The sequence below is a fragment of the Tympanuchus pallidicinctus genome, unplaced genomic scaffold (genome assembly GCF_026119805.1).
Source record: "Tympanuchus pallidicinctus isolate F22 unplaced genomic scaffold, pur_lepc_1.0 scaffold1, whole genome shotgun sequence".
Lineage (NCBI taxonomy): Eukaryota > Metazoa > Chordata > Aves > Galliformes > Phasianidae > Tympanuchus > Tympanuchus pallidicinctus.
In genome coordinates, this window is record NW_026294618.1 from 70,509,549 (window position 1) to 70,529,246 (window position 19,698).

Below are 19,698 nucleotides of genomic sequence, written 5' to 3' on the forward strand. Positions count from 1 at the left end.
TAGATTTTATTGGAGTATTTACATGTCTTTATTTGAACTGCCTATTTTTCTCTCTTCAAACCAGGCCTTTCTCATTCTTTCTTAGGGTTTTTCCTCTGCCTGTCTGCGAGTTGCAAAATTCCTTGCTATTCTGTAATCCAAAATCTTGTTACTGTGGCTTGATAAATCATCTTGACATGTATTTGAGTAGCTGACACATCTTCTCTGAAGTTTGACTGGCTTTTCAAGTTCACCTTTAAATATACTGAAGCTTTTCCGCAGTTTTTCAGACTGCAGCTTCACAAATGAATACAGCACATCTTCCACTACAGGAGAGATAAGATGTTTTCAGCTGATCATGTTCTGCTTTTGCATTTCTCTTAGTGTTTGTAATCACTTTATAGGTTTCAAAAATAGAATAGTGACAGGACAAGAAATGTCAACCTTGTTTGCACCTAGTTCTTCCCTCAATATTTATGGCAGCTGGATCAATGTGTGTCCTTGCAGATACTTGTATTTTTTATATCATTCTGAATAACCAAATCTCATTCTACTTCCTTAAGTTGAGCAAAAGTTTCACTGAAATCATTGGGGTTTTGTTTTGCTTCACTAACTGAGTACTTGAGAAAGAAAGTTACACATCGGAAAATGAGAGGTTAGTTGAATTGTCTTTGGGCTTGCTGCACAGGCTAGCAATGTGTGGCACTTTTTTTTTGTATTTGGTCTGTGTCTGCTAGCAGCCATTGCAGCTTTTCCAGCATTCCAAAATGTGTCACCATTCACCCACAAGAAGAGAAAAATGAACAAGAAAAAAGCCCCGATAATATGGGAGGCAAAAATTGAACTTGTGATTTTCCCCCTGAAACTCAAGTTGTGGATCACTAGTGTGATGGAATGCTTAAGACCTGCAGAAGGCTATGCAAAATGGCCGGGATGTTGAGGAATCTACTTTGGTTTTAAGGAGCTGGTCTTCTGAAGTGCTGAGCATTCACATCTGGAATTTCCACTGGGTTCCAGGTGTACCAAGTTAACAATTTTTTGAAAATATTAATTATAGAATGCAAAGCATGTGTCATTGTCCCTGAAAACACAGTTAGTGGCAGCGAAGGCTGAGGATAAAAATAATAAAGCTTTACATGGAAGCTCAAATCATATCTGTAATTAAGAACTGTAACATTGCCCCAATGGAGGTGCTTTCAGATGGGAAACCACACGCGATGTTTTGAAGTAATGCTGTGTAGGTTAATTATTGGAAGATATTTATGCAGCTTTTAAAATGGTACATTTATACTCTGTGGCGACTGAAAAACCACCACAGAAGCCTGCTGCTCCCCCTCAGCTACATCTGACCAGGAATGATTCCAGGACTGGACTTTGCTGCTGTAGGCAGGAAGAAACATAAACATAATAAGAGAACGAAAAGCTGAATTCACTTTTCTTCAATTAAGGTTTCAGAAGAAAAGTCTATTTTTAATCTTAGCAAATACCCTAGTGTCTCATCTTCCCATAGGTATTTATACATTTTTATTTTAATAACTCCACTTAAGGCCAATGTGAGCTAACTGTAAAAATCTCTAGAGAACTCATGAAAAAAGCAATCCCATTCATTTAAATATAAAAATAAACCGTTTGGCATGTTTATGCAGAAAGGAGTCTCATAAATTATTATTACTTTTTTTTTTTGGTCTGTCATCAAGTACTCTCCTAGCTAGATTTAAGGCACGCATGGCTTCTAGCTTGAAGTTTTTGTGCTTTGAAGCGTTGGTGAATAAAGATTCATTTAAACTAGAACAAAAAAAGCTGCTAATTTATTGGTTGTCTTCTATTACAAATAGACGATCTAAAAAAGCTGAAAGAATTTGTGTATCCAGCCTGCAATTTGTTACGATGGAAGTAACCCCCATAGAATTTTTAAGCAGTATTTTCCTTCAAGCAAAATCTCCAGGTCACAGCTCTTTCAATCGCATGCACAAGTGGCAAGGAGACAAAGCTAGTCTGGGTGGCTTTCTCTTTAAGCAGCAAAGTTTGCATTCCTTTTAATGTAGTTAAAACATTTGACAGCAGAGAGTGCGGTTTAGTGATGTGAGGTGATTTCCAAATGAGTGTTAGCTTTTAACTGACCTACTTTTGACTACTGGTGTATTCTTGTCCATTACTTTTTGTCATTGAATAATGCTGATATATTAAGCTGTGTGCTTCAAGGGCATTGTAAAATTGCATGTAGGGGCAGGACTGAGCTGTGAAAGTGCGAATTACTCTATCAGATCATACCCAATTAAAAAGTGACAAGCACAGTAGGAGATGTTGAAAGCAAGGTTTATCTTTCATGTATTGTAAGAAGTCACTATATCGGTTAGAAACAAAGTGAGTGTGAAACAGATTCTCCACCTCATCTCATTCCTCTCCAAAATTAATATTTGCCGACTTTATTATGGGAATGAATGAGACCCTGAGTTGTAACAGCTTGTGTTCAAGGATATTGTGACAATGGCAAGAGAATGGGAAGTACAGCAGCAATGTACCTCCAAGGTATCTGTTATCAAAGTGTATGTTGAACCACAGGTCAACACATTGCCAATTGTCAGAGAGTTTTGAAAAGCTGCTTGTATTTTATATTAAACTGTACCATGTCATTAAAAGAAGACTTGCAGGCTTTCTGCACTTCCACAGGAAGCACAGGAATAAAAGAACGATAATGAAAGCAGGAACTTTTAGTGAGCTCTGTACTTATTATAAAACTGCTACAAGATTAGGAAACTTGTATAGTTTCCAGTGCTGTTGCAAAAATCCTTGAATAACCTTTTGCTTAACATTCATCAGCACTTTTCTAATGGTAGGATGGACCTGTGAATGTAGCATTTAATGCAGTTGTCCATACACAACATAATCTTCCATAATCCTGCTGGCTTAAGGTATTGTACTGCCAAACCTATTCTGACAGTGGTACCATGGATAAAACTGTGATGCTTTAATAGAGAATTAGTATGTGTATATATATATATATGTGTATGTGTGTGTATATGTATATATATATGAATCTGACAGCTTTTCTCAACTGCATCAACACTGCAAAATGTGCTTGCCATCAGAATGCAGATTGCTTCAGTGATGCTTGACTTCTGTCTGACCAGATGAACACCTTCTGAAGACAATCTATGTCACGTATACCCTGATGTTTGCTGCTAATGATATTATCTGAGCAGTTTTAATGAGCTTCTGTGTGTGCACACATGCAACTTCGGAACAGCTGATCTGGTTAACTTTGTGTTTTCATATTAGTCTTTAGTGTGTGAATCTTTATGTTGTGAGGAGAAAATAACAGGGGGAAAGTGAGAAAATATGTGGGGCACTGGAGGCACTGAATTGTAAAGAAGAGGGGGAAGAGGAGGTGAATATTTAAATTCATAGTGCCTAATCCAAGCAGCAAGTTTCACCCTTAGAAACAGTGATGCTCTATAGAAAGTATCTTCTTAAATAAGTTATCTTTAAAGGGATGTGTGCAGTGAGCTAAGAGTTTCAAAATGACCAACCAATTAACAGTCCTACTAGGCTGTTAAGGAGATAAAATTAAAAGAAAATGATGTAATGATCCACAGAAAGCTTCCATTTTCCTGGAGGAGGTTTACCTTCTAATACTAAACATAGAGTACCAAGGATCATACAAGCAATAGCTTTGTTATTTTTTGTTACATTGAGCAGGAAGTTTGCTGAGTTTGTTCCATGTGAAGAAGTTGTAGAGACTCATGTGAAGCTGATACCTCAGTTCTGAGTTGGTTGGTTGGTTTTTAAGTCATTAAAAGCTTCTCTGGAAACTCTGTCCATGCCGCAGTGTTTCAGTTCTGTCAGAAAAAAATGGATACACATTTCATAAGACTTTAAGAGACTCTTGTTCAGGAAATCTCTTGCCTGTATCTGCTGTTGGTGAAGAGGAAGAAATAGCTGTATTGTGTGTTTTTTGTTTTGCTTTTTCTAGAGTGAACTTCTACAGTATTTGTTAATCTTACCATTTTTTCTGGTGCGAACATGGTTAATTCAGTGATGTGCTAATTAGTAGATATATTAATTCAGTACAACAGACTTTCAAGAAAAAGGGGGAATGCAATGTACTGTGAATGTGGAAATGATTAATGGAATTTATGAGTAAGAGATCAGATGATATAAAACAAAATGAAAACAAAAAAAGAAAAAAACACTAAATAGTTATAACATTATCTAACTTTTGAATTTTATCTTGCAGCGACCAGCATAAAGGAAAATGCTGAAAAATACATGGAGATGCTGGAAGACAAACTACATAGGTAAGGAAGATATCATGGAAACCTTCAAAGATTAAAAATGATTCTTAATGCAGCATTGGCATGCATAAATATTATAGGGATGCTTTTGAATTTGCGTGAGAATAATACCAGAATACTTTGAAGTTGGAAATCCCATAAACATCACTGCTGTGACCTCTGTTCCTGGCCATGTTCAACAGATTTGCTAGCAGCCTGTCAATGAATATAGGTAAAAGAAAGAATTGCTGGGGTTGGATTCTCCAGTGCACAAGACTGCTCTTGAACAGAGCTGGTAGGGCCAGAGACAAGGGAGCACACATGTGGTTGGTGCACACCTCACCACCAAGCTCAGCTCAGCCTTCAGGTGCTGTAGTCTGTGGTGTGAACTGTTGAACATCCAAAAGTTGTGGAGCTTTGGGGCTGTTGCAGCTGGTTGGAAAGGCACTGCTGTATTCCTTTGCAAAACCCAACTCTGAGCAGAGCCAAGGAAATCTTTACTTCGGTCCTGGGTGTCCTTAAAAAGTAATGACCATCTATATAACAGTTTTGAATGAATGCTATTTTGAGGGTTTGGAAAGCAATAGAAACCAAAACAACAATGGAGATATTTTCGGAACTGAATCCTAACACAGAATACATGTATTTCTTGCTGTGTGAAGAGGGCTCTAGATTACCCTCAAGTTTTAAGCTGCTTCTTGAAGGATTAGGCAATTGTTAGCAACTGTTACACTGTTGTGATAGAAAAGTGGACTTTTCTTCCCCGTGCGTTTTTATTAGAAAAAGCTTTCATAGGCTGTAATTGGAGTTTTTGACTAAATGAAAGTGCAATTCCCAGACTAACTTTACTTCTCTTTCTATTTCTGAGTAGGTATAATTAATAATCTAGTTGCATTCATTATTTGTGTTTGTTGTCATATTGGTAGAGATGGTTCTAAATTTTTTTATTTGCTCACTCATAATGTGGAATAAAGGCACTTATTTGACTAACTCTCATGCTTAAAGGTAATTCAGAACGGAGTGAAAAATGGTGGAAGCAGACTTCAAAGATCAAACTGTCTGTGTATTGCCTGTCCCCCCTAACTTTAATACTTCATAACCAATTTCAGAACTGTGTCTGATTTCAATGTAGCTGAAGAGGCTTCATATCCATAACTGTAAGACAAGTTTTCCTGTGGATTAATTAAAAAAAAAAAAAACAAAAACAACCAACAAACAAAGAAAACAACAGCAACAACAAAAGAACACTAATAAGCAAACATAAATACCTTGCTCTTAATTAAAAATTAGATATAAGGTATAGTAACATATATTGATGCTTCTAAGCTGTAAGTACTTAACTGATATAGCGGGCGACAAAATGTAATGGAATGTATTGACAGTAAAGTTCTACCTCTACTGCCATACCACCAATATCCACGTTAATGTTATGGATCTACATCATAAAATAGGACACATTACTTTCAGAACACCCCCTGTAAGGCTTTTATATCTAAGAAAATTAAGAATTATTAGTAGCAGAAAAAACCGCTCCATGAGATATAGTATGAGATAAGTGCTTTATTTTTCAAGAGTACATCTGTTAAATATTTGTAGAAACAAATTTGGAATTAATTATCCTTTGTGAAACTTATTAGAAATTGATAACCTGTGAAATTTGCACTCTGGAGTGATAGAGGTGTTCCTTTTTTTGTGGCCCAGTTCACATTTACCTTAAGAATCCTTTTGTTTCTTTTTTTCTTATGCCAAATATTTCTTGGGTGGCATTGCATGTAAACAGAAAAGTTATGCGTAAACCGTAGCCTGAACAATTAATGACAGGCATGCAATGTGATGAAGGGAAAAATGCATTTGGGTAGGGGAAGTGGCAAAGAAAAATGCATTTTTAAGGGGGATGAGGCAGTGAACAAAGGAAACATCAGGAAAAACGAAAGACCTGGGGACCATCATTTATCCCTCTGCGGAATGCAAGAGCCAGACCTGCTGTAGCAAATTGAACCCTGAGGCAGCAGAAACCCCAGAAGGACCTGGCTTCATCACTAATTAAATCATTAGACTTTTAAACATTTCTTGAGACAGCGATGAATTTCTGCAGTAAGGTGAGGTCCCTGTGTCCAACTGGAGCTCTTTAGTCTCCTGCACTCAAGAGCTCTGTCTGAAGTCTGACACCATGCCTTCAAAAAGTGTTATTCAAGCCTGCAAGTCTAAGGTTGCAAATGTTTTAATGATAGAACCCCTCTGTGGCAGCCTACAGCCTCTTACGTACTGTAAGGGAAAGATTTCAGCTTGGGTTGTTGGTGTTCTGTGTATCCTGTGTATGTGATGCAGAAAGCCAGCCCTCTGCTTGAGGTGAGTTGCCACTCTAAGGCTGCTCTCTGGCTGTGTAATGCTTCTTCTCACATGCACAGCAGCACAGGCTTGCCTGGGAATGCCAGATGGCCTACAGTCATTTTGTGTAACCCCTGACCTGCCTCGCTTGAACTGAGGGCTGTTCAGATGGTGGCAGCATCTTAGCAGAGCGTGGATATGGCTGAAATACCATTTCTGCTCTCTCTAAGACTGCATGTTACGTGTATTTCTTTCAAGGGAACCCACAGCTCCATCCGTGCTGTATAATCATCAGATCTTATTTTGCTTACCCGCGGTTCTGCTGCAGCAGTGTTAAACACAGGTTAGGCAAAATACTGGATTCTTCCAGCGACTCATTTAGTCCCTTTCTTCTTCCCAGCTGGTCTAAGTCACACACAGCTGTGAGAACATTAGTTCCGAAATGGTGAGCAACAGACGCTGTATATGCTGTGGTGCATTCCTTTGTATCTCATGGGCCACATGGTGATGGCTTCTAAATCCCTTATCGTAACTGCCTCAGGCTGGAAACAATTTTTTGTACCAGCTGATGTAAAGATGACATTTCTTGAGCTGAGGGAATTTAATGTGATTGTACTTGTCTTCAGGCCTCAGAAGATTATTCTGTGACTTCCATTCATCACATAAACGTGGATTTTTAATTCCCAGATAGAAATCATGAAATTATTTTGGGGGAATAATGTTTTTCAGGAATAACTGGTGACAATTACACAAAGGTGTTTTATTGAGCTATTTTATCTTATTCTGCAAGTATAGGGAAATGAATAGATATGCCTGTGAGTAAGATGTAGTACTGCAATGCCTGTTCTTTGCCATTACTGAATGTTAATGATACAGCACCTTGTTACTTTTCAAACGTATGTAAAACCTTTTGTCTTTAATTGATTCTCTTCCGATATTTGTCTTCCTTTGTTTTTTCTTTGGCAGTGACTGTTCTCATTTTAGTGGTGGCTTTTTTCAGCTCAAGGGTGCACAGAGTGGGAAATGCAGTGAAGTCCTGCTCCACTGTAAGATTTGCTCATTTGCACTTGTTCAGTGAGGGGTGAAGGGGATTGTGTGCGTTTAGCACAACTTGCATTCCTGTAATGGAAATTTGTGGTTTTTCCATGCAAGTGATATTTTTATGTAGTGTGTTTGAATGTGTCACCTTCCTTGAGCTTCCTGCTTTTAGGCAAGACCTCCAGTGTCCTGAGGGGGCCATACCATAACATACAGGTCAACATTAATTGCTAACCCATCACTTCCCAGTTTACTTAAAAATGAATGCTTTTATAACAGCCATTCTCTTCCTCTGTTACTCATCATGTTAGCTTACATACTATGTGTCTCAGGCCTCCTTTGTAAGGTACTATGATTCAGAAACGTTTTTGGGAGCAGAGCTAAGTATGAACACTCTCAAAGTACACTAAGGGGACAGTATTTCTTGTAGCTGATGGTCTTAAAGCTCAGAACACATGGAAAAGACTGTGTCCCTGTGGATGGATAGCTCTGTCATCTGGTTACAACATTCTGTACTGTTCTTGTCTGTATGGACTATAAATTAATACGACATTGAATATATGAAGTTAGTTACCCAAAATGAGTTGTTTGCCCATGACTTTAAGCTGCTGCTTGAGAGATCCTTTTCTACCTGAAAAACTGCTTGTGCATGTAAGTGCGCTCACCTGTGCTTTTGTAACAAAGGGATGTCACACTATGTATGCTCTGTGATTATCTGGAATGCTGAAAATGTGGAACATCTTTAGAAGTTGATGGCACTGAATGTGAAAATGGTAAACAAGTTATCAGATAGGCTTGTAAAACTGAAAGAAAACTCTTCTGTGACATCTGAAGGCATTCGGCCGCAAATGTGTTTTTATGCTCTTTAGAGTAGAATTCTCTCTTTAACATACTGTGTAGTTTTAGCATACAGATGGGTTCCCATAAAGCCTTCAACCACCAGCGAAACACCTATCTGGGTTCAGGAATGTTTAAAAAACTCTGAGGTGTTGCCAAACTCACATGGGGATGATTGAATATGTTTCTTTGGAGAATCAGTTCTCCTTGTTCTGAACAGTACATTCTCTTTGTTTCAGTTACATTATTTTTCAGTTTACATGAGAGGCATTGTCATGAATTCAGGCTTATTGTTTCTTAAAGGCTTGTGTTATCCTAATATTCTTATCCAGCCTGAAAGCAACAACTTATGTCTTTGCGCTCGCTTGCTATGGAGAGGTTATGATATCATGAATTGGAGTATTGTATCTTCAGCTGTGTAGCTGGTAACAAGAACTTAGGATCTCATAAACAAAAATAGCATTTTGAATAGATTTCTGTAGGGAAGGGAGAAATTAGCAAAATCAGTATGTATATGCAAAGTGGCTCCCACTCGACCAGAAACAATATTCAAGCTGTTTTATTATCCCACTGATCTTTTGTGTTGGTGCGATTCTTGTGAGTGAAAGTTCACTAACCCAAAATATCCACGAATAAAAGGAGCTGTGAATGATGAAAAGCAAACTGCTAAATGTGCTAGCCAATAAATTACAGGTAATTTTTGCTTGCTGTGCAAGCCCAGCTTTATTTAGTGTATCTTAAATAGTTATGAAAATTTAGTTTACATGATAGTGTGTCCATTTAATGAATAAGTCTTAAGTAGCCTTTCTGAGTGCTCTTTTTTTTTTTTCTTTATCACCTCTACTTTAGATGTTTGTGTGCCTCCTTGTTTGCAATTCTTCAAGTTAATGTTCCTGGAGAGAGAGCTTTCTGATTATCCCAATCTCTATTTTGATTTCTCTCTCTGTCTTTCTTCTATTCATCTCATTTCCATTTTTTAAATAGTGTTTTATTCTTACTCTCTTCATTTTGTTTCCAGCTTTATTTCTTAGTACTCTTTATTTTGTGTGTCTTCTCTCTGTATGTCACCAAGGACAAAAAAAAAAGTGATGAAGTAGAAGTATAGGAATGCACTTGATTCATAGAAAATCTGTTCTCACTCTTAAACTTTGAAGATTGTTTCCAAGTTATCTTAGACTGTATGACCATAGTGCAGACTCTCATTAAATGTTCTTATTGTCTTCACAGTCCCTTGCAGTATATTTGAAAATGTCTGTGATGACCTGCCAGCACACAGTATCTTAGAAATGCTTAGCAAATTTAAATCTAAATAACCTCGTGAGAAATTTAATGATACTTTCTCATGGAAATGGATTAGCCTAGATTAACAAGGATTGGAGGAAGGGGGAGAATGTTTGCTGTTCTTTTTGTTTCTGGATTATCATTTTCCACTGAGGGTGTAAGCTGAAATAATCTTTCTGAAAGTGCAGCAGATTACAGCTTGTAATCATGCCTCTTGGGCATAATGTGCATTTCATCTTCATGGTGATCTGGTCCCATGGCAGAGATCCTTTGAGGATAAACTTGTGTTTTCTGCCAGGATATAACTCTTGGTTCCCAACATCTTACTTGTGTCCTTCAACACCAGCATTACCAGTATTCCCACCCATCTGTGGATGAACACATTCTGTATGGGCTGTAAAGATGAGGTAGGGCAAAGGATCTGCTTCTTCCACTAAGGATCTTGGTTTCAGTGGGGACGGAGTGGTGCACGTATGTACATACTCAAATATCAAGTGCAAAAATGAAAAAGATCCTTGCTCCTGGCATTCACCAGATAATTTTACCAGTGGGACCCACCATGTCTTTTGAGACAGCAACAGGGATCTCCTGGCTCTGTAATGGTAGGAAAGTGCTTGCTGCTAGTGGAAAAGAATTTTGTTTTGATTCCCAAGTAAGCATCTGCTGGCTGAAGTTTGAAGAGAGCCCTTTGCAGAAGAGAAGGGCTGTGCTGGAGGGGCTTTCAAATCTAGTATTTCTCTATGGGGAAGGAAGTATACACAGATTTTACTTTTTCTCTTTAAGGAGAAATATGCGTTTTCATAAATATTTTTTTCCCAGAACATTTTAAAATTAATGTTTGGCTACTATATGAAATAATAAACTGAAGAAGAGCACAAGAATTGTAAACTTAGTGGTTTTCATTGCTTTTTATCCTTTAACTTTTTAAAATTAGTTTATTTTTGACTAGTAGAGGAATGCTGGATTACAAATATTGATTTATTTTTATCTTTTTAATTGGTCAATGGAGGAACTTTGATACATGAAAATACTAGTTTATGATAAGCAGAGGAAAGCTCTGTTTCTTTTAAATCTGGTCTCAGTATTGAAACTAGCTTGGTTTTTTTGTTGTAATTTTGTTTTAAAGAGAAAGGAGGTCAGATTTGGGACCACTTTCCAATGTCTCTTAAAGCTTTAGAAAAAACAAAGCACGTGGTCACACAGCCTTTAGTAACTCTGTCCATATTAATTAAGATTTCATCCAGGCTAGAGGTTTTTTTTTAAAGTTACTGAATTAACTTCAGTAGTTAGTGCGCAGCATAGGCAAAGACAGAGTGACAGAGGATTGTGCTGCTTATTCATAAGAAATCTTACTCCCTTCACTCTTTTCCTTCAGGCTCTTTGTATTCCACTAATTTTATACTTAGCATAGCAAAAATCATTGGACGGCAAGGCTGGGTCTCCTCTTCTAAAAACAGAAAGTATTTTCCTTGCCTACAGAAAAAAAAAGTACTAAAAGTTCACAGCCTTTCTAGATGATTAGTAATTGTGTATTTTGTTAGGATCTTTTCTTCGCCTGTATGCCTTTTTCTTATGCTGCATTGTTCTAGTGCTGGTCAGTCATGCCTGCAAAACTGCAGTTTAACAATCTGCTGGAACTCATTATCGTCACAGTAGTCCTCTATGCTGCAAACTCTTGCCTCACCAAGAATAAGTAATTCCACTTCTCTTCGCTGCTGCTTTGGTGTACTGAGATTTCTCAGTTTTGGAGCAGAAGTAATGTGTTCTCTTTTATTTATTTATTTATTTATTTATTTATTTATTTATTTATTGTCAGGCATTTGCACTCTTCCATGTTTTGTCATCTCTTCCTACGTCACCGAATTATGTGAATTTTATTAAGAGTTTGTAATTCTAATTCATCTTTTTTTCCTTAATCATTGATACTCATGAATGTGAGAGGATCTCGTTCTGTGAACGGTGAATGTCCGACATGGCTAATATCAGATGCACTGGCTTCTTCCTCCTGAGAGTAGACTACATTAGCATTTTGACTTGAAAGCCTGTACAGTTTCCTTGCAGGTGTTTGTGCGAGTTTGTAATTGCATTAATGAAGGAAAGGTTGAGGCAGTGAGCTTTGGTAATTTGTTTTAAATATTTTTCCATTTCCCATGCAAAGAGGCTTTGGCTGTGAGATAGAAAGCTCCACTTGTTTCAGAAAGTGTCTTCAGCCACTTTATATTTTATAGAATGTTTTTATATATTATATATTATATATATATATATATATATATAAAATTTATATATTTTATGTATATTTTAAGATGAGGTCCTGCACCTTCACCTTGACTGTGCAGTTTCTAGAAAGAATAGTACTTGCTGTATGCTGTAGCTGCTGAGGTGTTGCCTTTGGTTGCTCTGTCAAGTTGAAGTGCAGAGGTTTCATCTTCCCATATGGATAATGGAAGCAGATGTTTTGTAAGACAACAGTGTCAGCTGAGAGGCATTCCAAAACTAGGGGTTGAGTTTGATAACTTGATGAAAGGCATCCAGTTAAGCAGATGACTGTTTTCAGTAATTTTATGAGTCTTTTCTCAATCTTTTAATTTTTGCTGAGATGAAGGAGTGCTGTAAATGGCTGTAAATGCTTAAAAGTTCTTCTCTTTGCCCACCACCATTATCTGTACCTTGCCCAGCTCTGCCCAGCTGTTGTCTACTCTGTGAGCTGATCTCATGCAAAACTTTCTCCACTGTGGACATGTAATTATGTACATACATGAAGGAGGGAGAGATGTGCAAAGCTGTTTGTTACCTTAGTATCAGCTATTTTAACAGGTTCCCTGGTGGCTGCATGTAAGTTAATATAGGTACTGAGAAAGATCTGATCCCTTCTAAACTTGGCAAGAAAGTTGTTCATAAATGGACACACAGTTTCTTACTGCTGCTCTTTTTGAGTACTTCCCTACGAGCAAGACTCAAAAATAAGATATCACCACCTGTATAGCCTGAATAGGAAGATGTAGGATAACACTACCTTGCCTACAACTGGAACAGTCCTTCCCTCTGGCATTTGGAAGCATTCATTACTTAATGTACTAACTGATGGTAGCATACTGCCAGGTTGAGCAGGCATGCGGGCCCTAACCTGCATGGTGCAGCTAACAGAATCCAAAAGGGAGAATCTGTAGGCCTTTCCTCTATACCAGTATAGGATTTGACCTTATTCAACCCCACAGCTCCAGCGGCTTGTATTGTGCTTTCAGTTCTTTCAGGAAAGCTCTGGAAGCATTTACCTATTGACATCAGTATTTTGCCAGCTCTCTCATTTTTCCAGGCATGTCTTCCTAGTTACAAAGGTTCAGTTTCGAGGTACATTCCTACATGGTAAGAATATGTTATCTCTCCTGATAGTATCTTTTCTAAAAGGGCATTTCTTTATGTGTGCTTAATTCTTGCTCAGTCAGCAGTACACAAGATGATTCATGTTCCCAAATTCACTTGACACTGATATTCGCAATCTGGCGCCCTTTCAGAGAGGGAATATATTATAAACTGGCATTTTAAATTAGAGAGCAAAGGTGAATAAAGAATAAACACGGGAGAATTGTAAATACCTTCTGTACTCTTCCTAGCACTTGTGGCCAGAGATGATAATAAACACTAAGAGATCAGGCTCATTATTCTAATTGGTTTGCGATAAGAATGCATTCTTCTGTCGGTATAAATAGACATAGCTGTGATTGCAACAGCATGGATTTCTGACAGCTGAGAATGTGGCCTCAATTCAAATGCTGTGTTTTTTTCCCATTGCATACTTTTGGAAACAAATGTGTTTTCTTGGATTAGAGCTGGTTGTGGCTTTGAAAGCCACTAATTTCCTTCATTTTCAGTGAAAGCCACTAGAATTTGAATCTATTTTGAGGCTCAAGTTCGTGATAGTACTTACAGTTGTGCGACAGCTCAGTGATTTGAGCAGACCTTAGATGAATGCACAAACCCTGAGGTACATGCTTTCCAAAACTAGGCTTAATTTCTGTTCCTCCTTTAAATCTCATTTGGGATCAGATATTAAACAGTGCAGATAAAGATCTCATTCCAGCAATCTCCATCCACTCAGAAACAAAACAAAACAAAACAAAAACCAACCGTTAAATGACATTGTGGGGCTTTGCTGTTATTGCAGGAGCCAAAGGCAAGTGGGATGCAGACTGAATTATCAGTGTTGCTACCAAACTTGAAGGTGCTTAATCAGATTATGAATGAGGTGAATGATAAACCATGGTTGAGAAGCTGACTTTGTGGCTTACTTAATAAGAAGAATTCCCTGATCGCTTTCTCTTCATCTATCAAAGTTAAATTTTTCTCTTTTAGAACAGACTATTTATAATTAATGCTCTCAGTAGAGGTGAGGGTAAAGGTTTGTAACTCTATACCTTTTCTTAAGAGAAATAAATAGTCCTAAGACCAAGCAGTAAATTTTGACATTATAGATTAGGTAATATAATAAAAATAAACTACAATAAATGTAGGGACTAAATTGAGTAGTAAATTCTTCCTACAAGGTGCCTTCCTCCTTCCCTTGTAAATTAGTTGATTTCCTGCATTTGATGCATAGGTTTCCATTCCCACATCCATCTTGCATTAACGATCAAAGTGAAAAGCATCAGCTGCAGCAGCCTGTCATTTTGTGTTTCCAGTGGAGATAATTTAAGGATAACACGGTGACATTGAATATTGATAGAAAAATGACAGGCTGTGATTAAAGTTTTGTGCTGGATAAAATAAAAGGCTGGAGGATTGGAGAGAAAACAAAAAAGTTGTTCAGCATTGTATGCTATCTTTTTTTTAAATAACCTTAATCAAGTTTCCATTACTGGTTTTAAGCACTAGAAAAATTGTTCATGCTCCTTATTTTGAACAGGTCTTTCAGGAAAGAAAGAGCAGTCATAAAGCATAAATACATTTCACAAAAAAATATCAGCATAACACAGAATTTACTTCTTATGTCAATTTTTTCTTCTGTGGATTTCAGTTTAGCTTTTGCTTCCTCAGTATCCCAAAAACAATAGGCAATGTTTTATTTTGAGTAGAAAAGTCTGTGGATAATGATTCTGTAGTTTAAAGGCCTTTTTTAAAAAAAAAATAAAAATTAGCAAACATTGTCAGACGTGTTTTTCTCCTTACTGAGATCACCAAGAGGGGCCACATACTTTAAAGTGAAGTTAACAGTCCACTTGCAGCTCTTCCTCCTGATGCACAGTTTGTCTTGCTTTCTACCCTAAAGGTTATGTTTTCAGCAGTGTGCATCTCAGCTGCTGGCAGAAATAATTCAGTTACAAGTGAAATATTGGAAACTGCCTACGCTCACAGCTCCCCTTTGTTTATCCTGCTTTGTCAATTTCTTTGTATCACTTTGTCAATTATTTTTATCACTGTGAAATATTTAAAAGACGTGGTACATTGATCTTGACTTCATTGCTATTACCATTATATTAAAAGTATACTAATTAAAAGGGCATAATTTCTCTCTGCATATACCTCTTCACATACATACATCTTCACATTCTCACATACTGTAAAATCCTTTGCACAAAGGGAAGAAAAGCAGGGAAGGTAAGAGTTAAGTTTTCATCTGGAAGGAATATGAAGACCTTTGGAGGTTGTTGTTGCAAGCCAGCAGGGAAGATACACTGTCCCTGGAGTGATGGTTCAGGCAGGGGCAAAGAGAGATGTGAAAGAAGCAAGGTCCGTGAAACAGGCAGTAGTAGTCTAAAGGAGTTTGTGCAGCACTTGTATTAGCTGTGTTGCAGCATGGTGTTTTTCCCTCCAAAGTGGTTTTGTTATGTTTCAATTCCATTCTATGTTTCTTACACTGGCATTAGGGTGTCTGCAATGTCATCTGTTTATGAGTGGGATTTCTAACAGCGCCATCAGTAGGACACTAAGCTAGGCAATGTGAAACATGTTGGTTAGAGCATACCTTCATAGTGAGATATTCTTTTCTATTCTCCCAGTAAGTAAGAATTAGGAGTTTGATTGTATTGCATTCCTCTAGAATTTAGGAACAAATTGGAAATTGAACTTTTGTTCTTCCTGCTCACCAAGCCAAGAAGAGATAGCTCTTAACCCCAGCATACTTAGAAGAATATTGGCATTCCCTAGCAACACTATAGAGGTTTAAAGGATGCAGGAGGCCTGGTTCCTTGTACTCTGCCCACTGCATCACCATGTATATTCTGCCCTACTGCATCCCTGAGTAGGCAAGAGGAGGATGCCACAACCACAGTGTTGAGGGCTAGTCTGGGCTGGAGTCTCAGCTCACCTCTTTCTTCAAATCTGTTCCTCTTTGCACATTTGCCTCTGCTCCTGAGATGCTGTAGAAAGCAGAACCACTACTATTATCCATTCTTTCAGCTGCAGGAAAGCAGTGTCTATGTCTACTGCACTATCATGCATTAGAGTAGTTCTCTGTTGCACAGAGAATAAGTTCGTGGCTCATAAATTTAGGTTTAGAAAAGTCATCCCAGGGCATAACTTTAGAAGTTAAAAATGTAGGAGTCTGGAAGTTAGTTGGAGATTTTGAGGATTGATTTCTTGGTGTTTGTGGTCCAGAGCATTCTCCAGCAAATCATTAAATATCACATTTAAAGAGGGTCAGCTACTTGTTACTTTCTTCAAACTACTTTCCGCAAAATATTATGTTGAATAGTCTGCTAGATATTATTGTATGTTTTACAAGGGAGAAGGCAAGGTTAGAGAAGCAAATCACTTGTGTCAGAGAAGCATACTGCAAGCTTCAGACTTTGCTGAGGAGTTCCATTTAGTCTGTAAAGTAGGAGTACGAGTAGGCTGTCATCTGGCAGGGGAGTATGAAGTCTCCTAACCTCCTGGGAGTGAGTCTTGTTTTTACACGGAGAAATGCAATAATAGTGCCGAACAGCAAATAAGTGTTGTCACTGAGCTTTGAAATAAGGGAGTAGGAAAAATAAGTCTTGCACACTGGGGGAGAAACACATGATCAAAACAATACAAAGTGAATTCATGAGAATTTCAGCTCCTGAGGAGATTGCAGAGAAGAGACACAATGCAGGGAATTGAGTTGTGAAATTGAGATTCTGTGACTGGTGTGTAAAGAAGGGGTTTATAGGATTAAAGAAAGTTGCAGGAAGAAAAGAAAGAAAAAATTCTTTTTATTTCAAATATTCGGAAAAGGTGACTTTCTGGGGTGCAGGCAATTGAGGGGGGGAGGTGGGGAGTTTTGCCGTTCAGACAGAGTTCAGATTTTTACCCTTTTCCTGACCCTTTTTTTCTTCTAAGTTCATCATCTGTGAGTTGCAATACGATGAGCCCTAGCTATACCTTCTCCTTTATCAAAACTGCTGTTGCACATCAGCCAGATGGACAGGGAAAACAGGGTTATGAGCCTTCCTCTGCCTAGAGCCTCATGTGACATACTGATAGGAATACTGTAATTCTCAGTTTGTTCGACAGATTGGCTGTAGGCATCTTAAAATATACAGCTAACATTAAAATCAAGAACAGATCAGGCTGGAAATCTTGTTTTTATAAATGAGAAAAGCTACACACATTCCTGAAGTTGTAAATACTTGGCAAATACAAATAGAGCTCTTAATGCATGAATGAATTAATACAATAAAACAAATCAGAAAGGTGGGTTTCTGCAAAGAATAAAGCAATATGGTTTTCTTCCATCCTCTAGTTCCCTGTCAGTTAAGTATTGCTCCATACTTTCTTTCTTTTGCTTGCTTCCTTTGTTCACTGTGTGGCTGTTGCCTTAAGAAAAGACAGCAAAGTTACAACTAAATGTGGAGTAAAAAGATCTAGTTCTTTCCCCTGTTGCAAAATATAAATAGGATATTAGAGACCAATACAAATAAACTTTCCCTAGCTTGTACAGTAGAACAACAGTGAAGCTGTGTATACAGCAAAGACTCCAATTGCTGTTTTCCATCAGCCTCACTATTTTAACTGTCACAGTGAAAATCCCTTTGGTTTCTGCCCAGTTGTTGCACTTTGTTTGCTGTCTTGTCAAGAGAAAACTACCTTGAGTGTCAGTGAGTGCAGTGTGTGAACAAACGTGCCTAGCACTGGAAAAGGGTAATGGCTCACTCATTAGAAGGAAATTGTCTGGAGTAGTTCTTCTTAGTTAATCACCCCTCCTATGTTAGCCTTTGTTTATGCAGTTTCTAAATATATGTTGCGCTGTGTAGACTTTTAGCTCAGCTCTTACTCTCAGTGGCTTCTTACAGGGATTTCCCCTTGCTGTCCTTAAAATAAGCAAGATCTTGTATCAACATACGATGTTGACCTCAGGGTGTCATAAACCACTTTTAACAGTTCACGCACAAATTGGCATTCCTAAAAGCGAGAGATAGTGAGATTTACAAGTACTGACATCTCCCTGTGTTGATTCCAATTTACTTTCTAGGAGTTTGGGGGGAATTTTTTTCTAAGTGAGGCTTAATGTAAAGTCTTTTGACTATTTTTACATAGGCATGTTTTCATTTAGAGTATAATATTCCGGAACTGAGTGTGCCTTTTGTATGTCTGCAAAGCTTTCAATAAGAAAGTCGTGTTCTCAGAGTTCCAGTTAACACTATAAATAGCTTTAGAATAATGTTGTGCTGAGAGCCACAGTACTCCCATTGGTATTTCTGGGAATCTTGTGGAGAGACTGAGGAGCAATGTTCAAGGAAGAAAGGGAATCCTTGTTGGATTTGACTCTCAACAAGATTTTTACAGTGTTACATTTAGGTTGAAGTTGCCCTCCATATTCCTGCACTTCCTGGTGTTTGGTGGTATTTCTTGGGAAACTACATGTGGCTGCCACTTCCTACTTGAGACTTTGCAAAGGCATCTGCAACTACAATTTCAACAGCTGCTGTATGAAGAGAGCTTACAGATAAGCCTCTCTGTTCCACAGTCATTTCCTCCTGTCTATAAACAGCTTTGTTTTTGTGACAGTTCTTTCATCATCATCAACTTGACTGAATCCAGAATTCTCTTTCCTCCTTCTATTCATGTTGTGGATGTCTCAGGCACTCTGCAGGTCAGCTAGGCCTACTTGTGTAGATTGTTTTTGCATGGTATTGTGGAGATAAGATCCATCCGAGCTATCCATCCAGCTAAAAAATTACTTGTATTGAGTCTTGCATCTCAGTCATTTCGAAATACATCAGCTTGACAAAAGCAACCTTGCCCTACCCTCATCCAGTCAAAATGCCATTGCTAATGCAGTGACTGCTCTCTTTCTTTCCCTCCTGTTTTTAAACTCTGTGATTCTGATCATGTCATCCTGTTTGATTTTCTTCATTGGTTCCTTCTTTTCTGTTATGTTAAACATAACAGCTAGCCTTCACTCCCTAGGCTGTTCAAGGTCTTTTTATTTGATATCAAAAGACCATCTGAACAACATTGGTATCCATCACTTTCCCATTATGCTTTTATGCTAGCATCTTTTGTCTTTCCTCCGTGATCAGTTTATGGAGGAATGGAAAACTTCAACAACCACAGACCTGTTTCATTGGCCTCCTGCAAATCCTTGGAATTCTCATTCACTGTGATACCTCCATGTGCTTGACTGTGATTAGACTAATTACTTACTGATGTACCTAATTGAACTGTTGTACTGTGGCTAATGTGCTATGTTCAGTCCACTGTTGTCTTAGCGTTTCTTTGAACATTCCTGCTTGCATCTAGCTCCTTGTAATCTGCCTAGTATTTGTACAAAACCCAGCACTTGGGACTCATGAGCCCTCTGGCACTTGGAAGTTCAGAATCATTGAGTGATTAAGGTATGCTTTGTTGTTACTGAGTCTGTATAAATGGCTGATGGATTATGACATGTTGTGGATTCCAGTAAATAATTTCTCCCGCCTCTGTTGAACTTACATACCACTTCATTAGGAATGAATACAGACAGGCATATAGCATCTAGAGATTAATACATCATAAAGTATTT

At 38.0% G+C, this 19,698-nt stretch overlaps 1 protein-coding gene across 3 annotated transcripts in view; it reads left to right on the forward strand.

The window, feature by feature from the left end:
- DISC1 (DISC1 scaffold protein) overlaps nt 1–19,698 on the forward strand; it is a 278,866-nt gene that overhangs the window by 152,730 nt on the left and 106,438 nt on the right. For all 3 annotated transcript variants that reach the window (XR_008204742.1, XM_052675558.1, XM_052675567.1), the window contains exon 10: nt 4,217–4,277. Coding sequence is in view for 2 of the 3 variants with exons in the window: in XM_052675558.1 (XP_052531518.1) it covers nt 4,217–4,277 (61 nt within the window). In the remaining variant the exon portion in view is untranslated. The remainder of the gene's footprint in view (nt 1–4,216; nt 4,278–19,698) is intronic.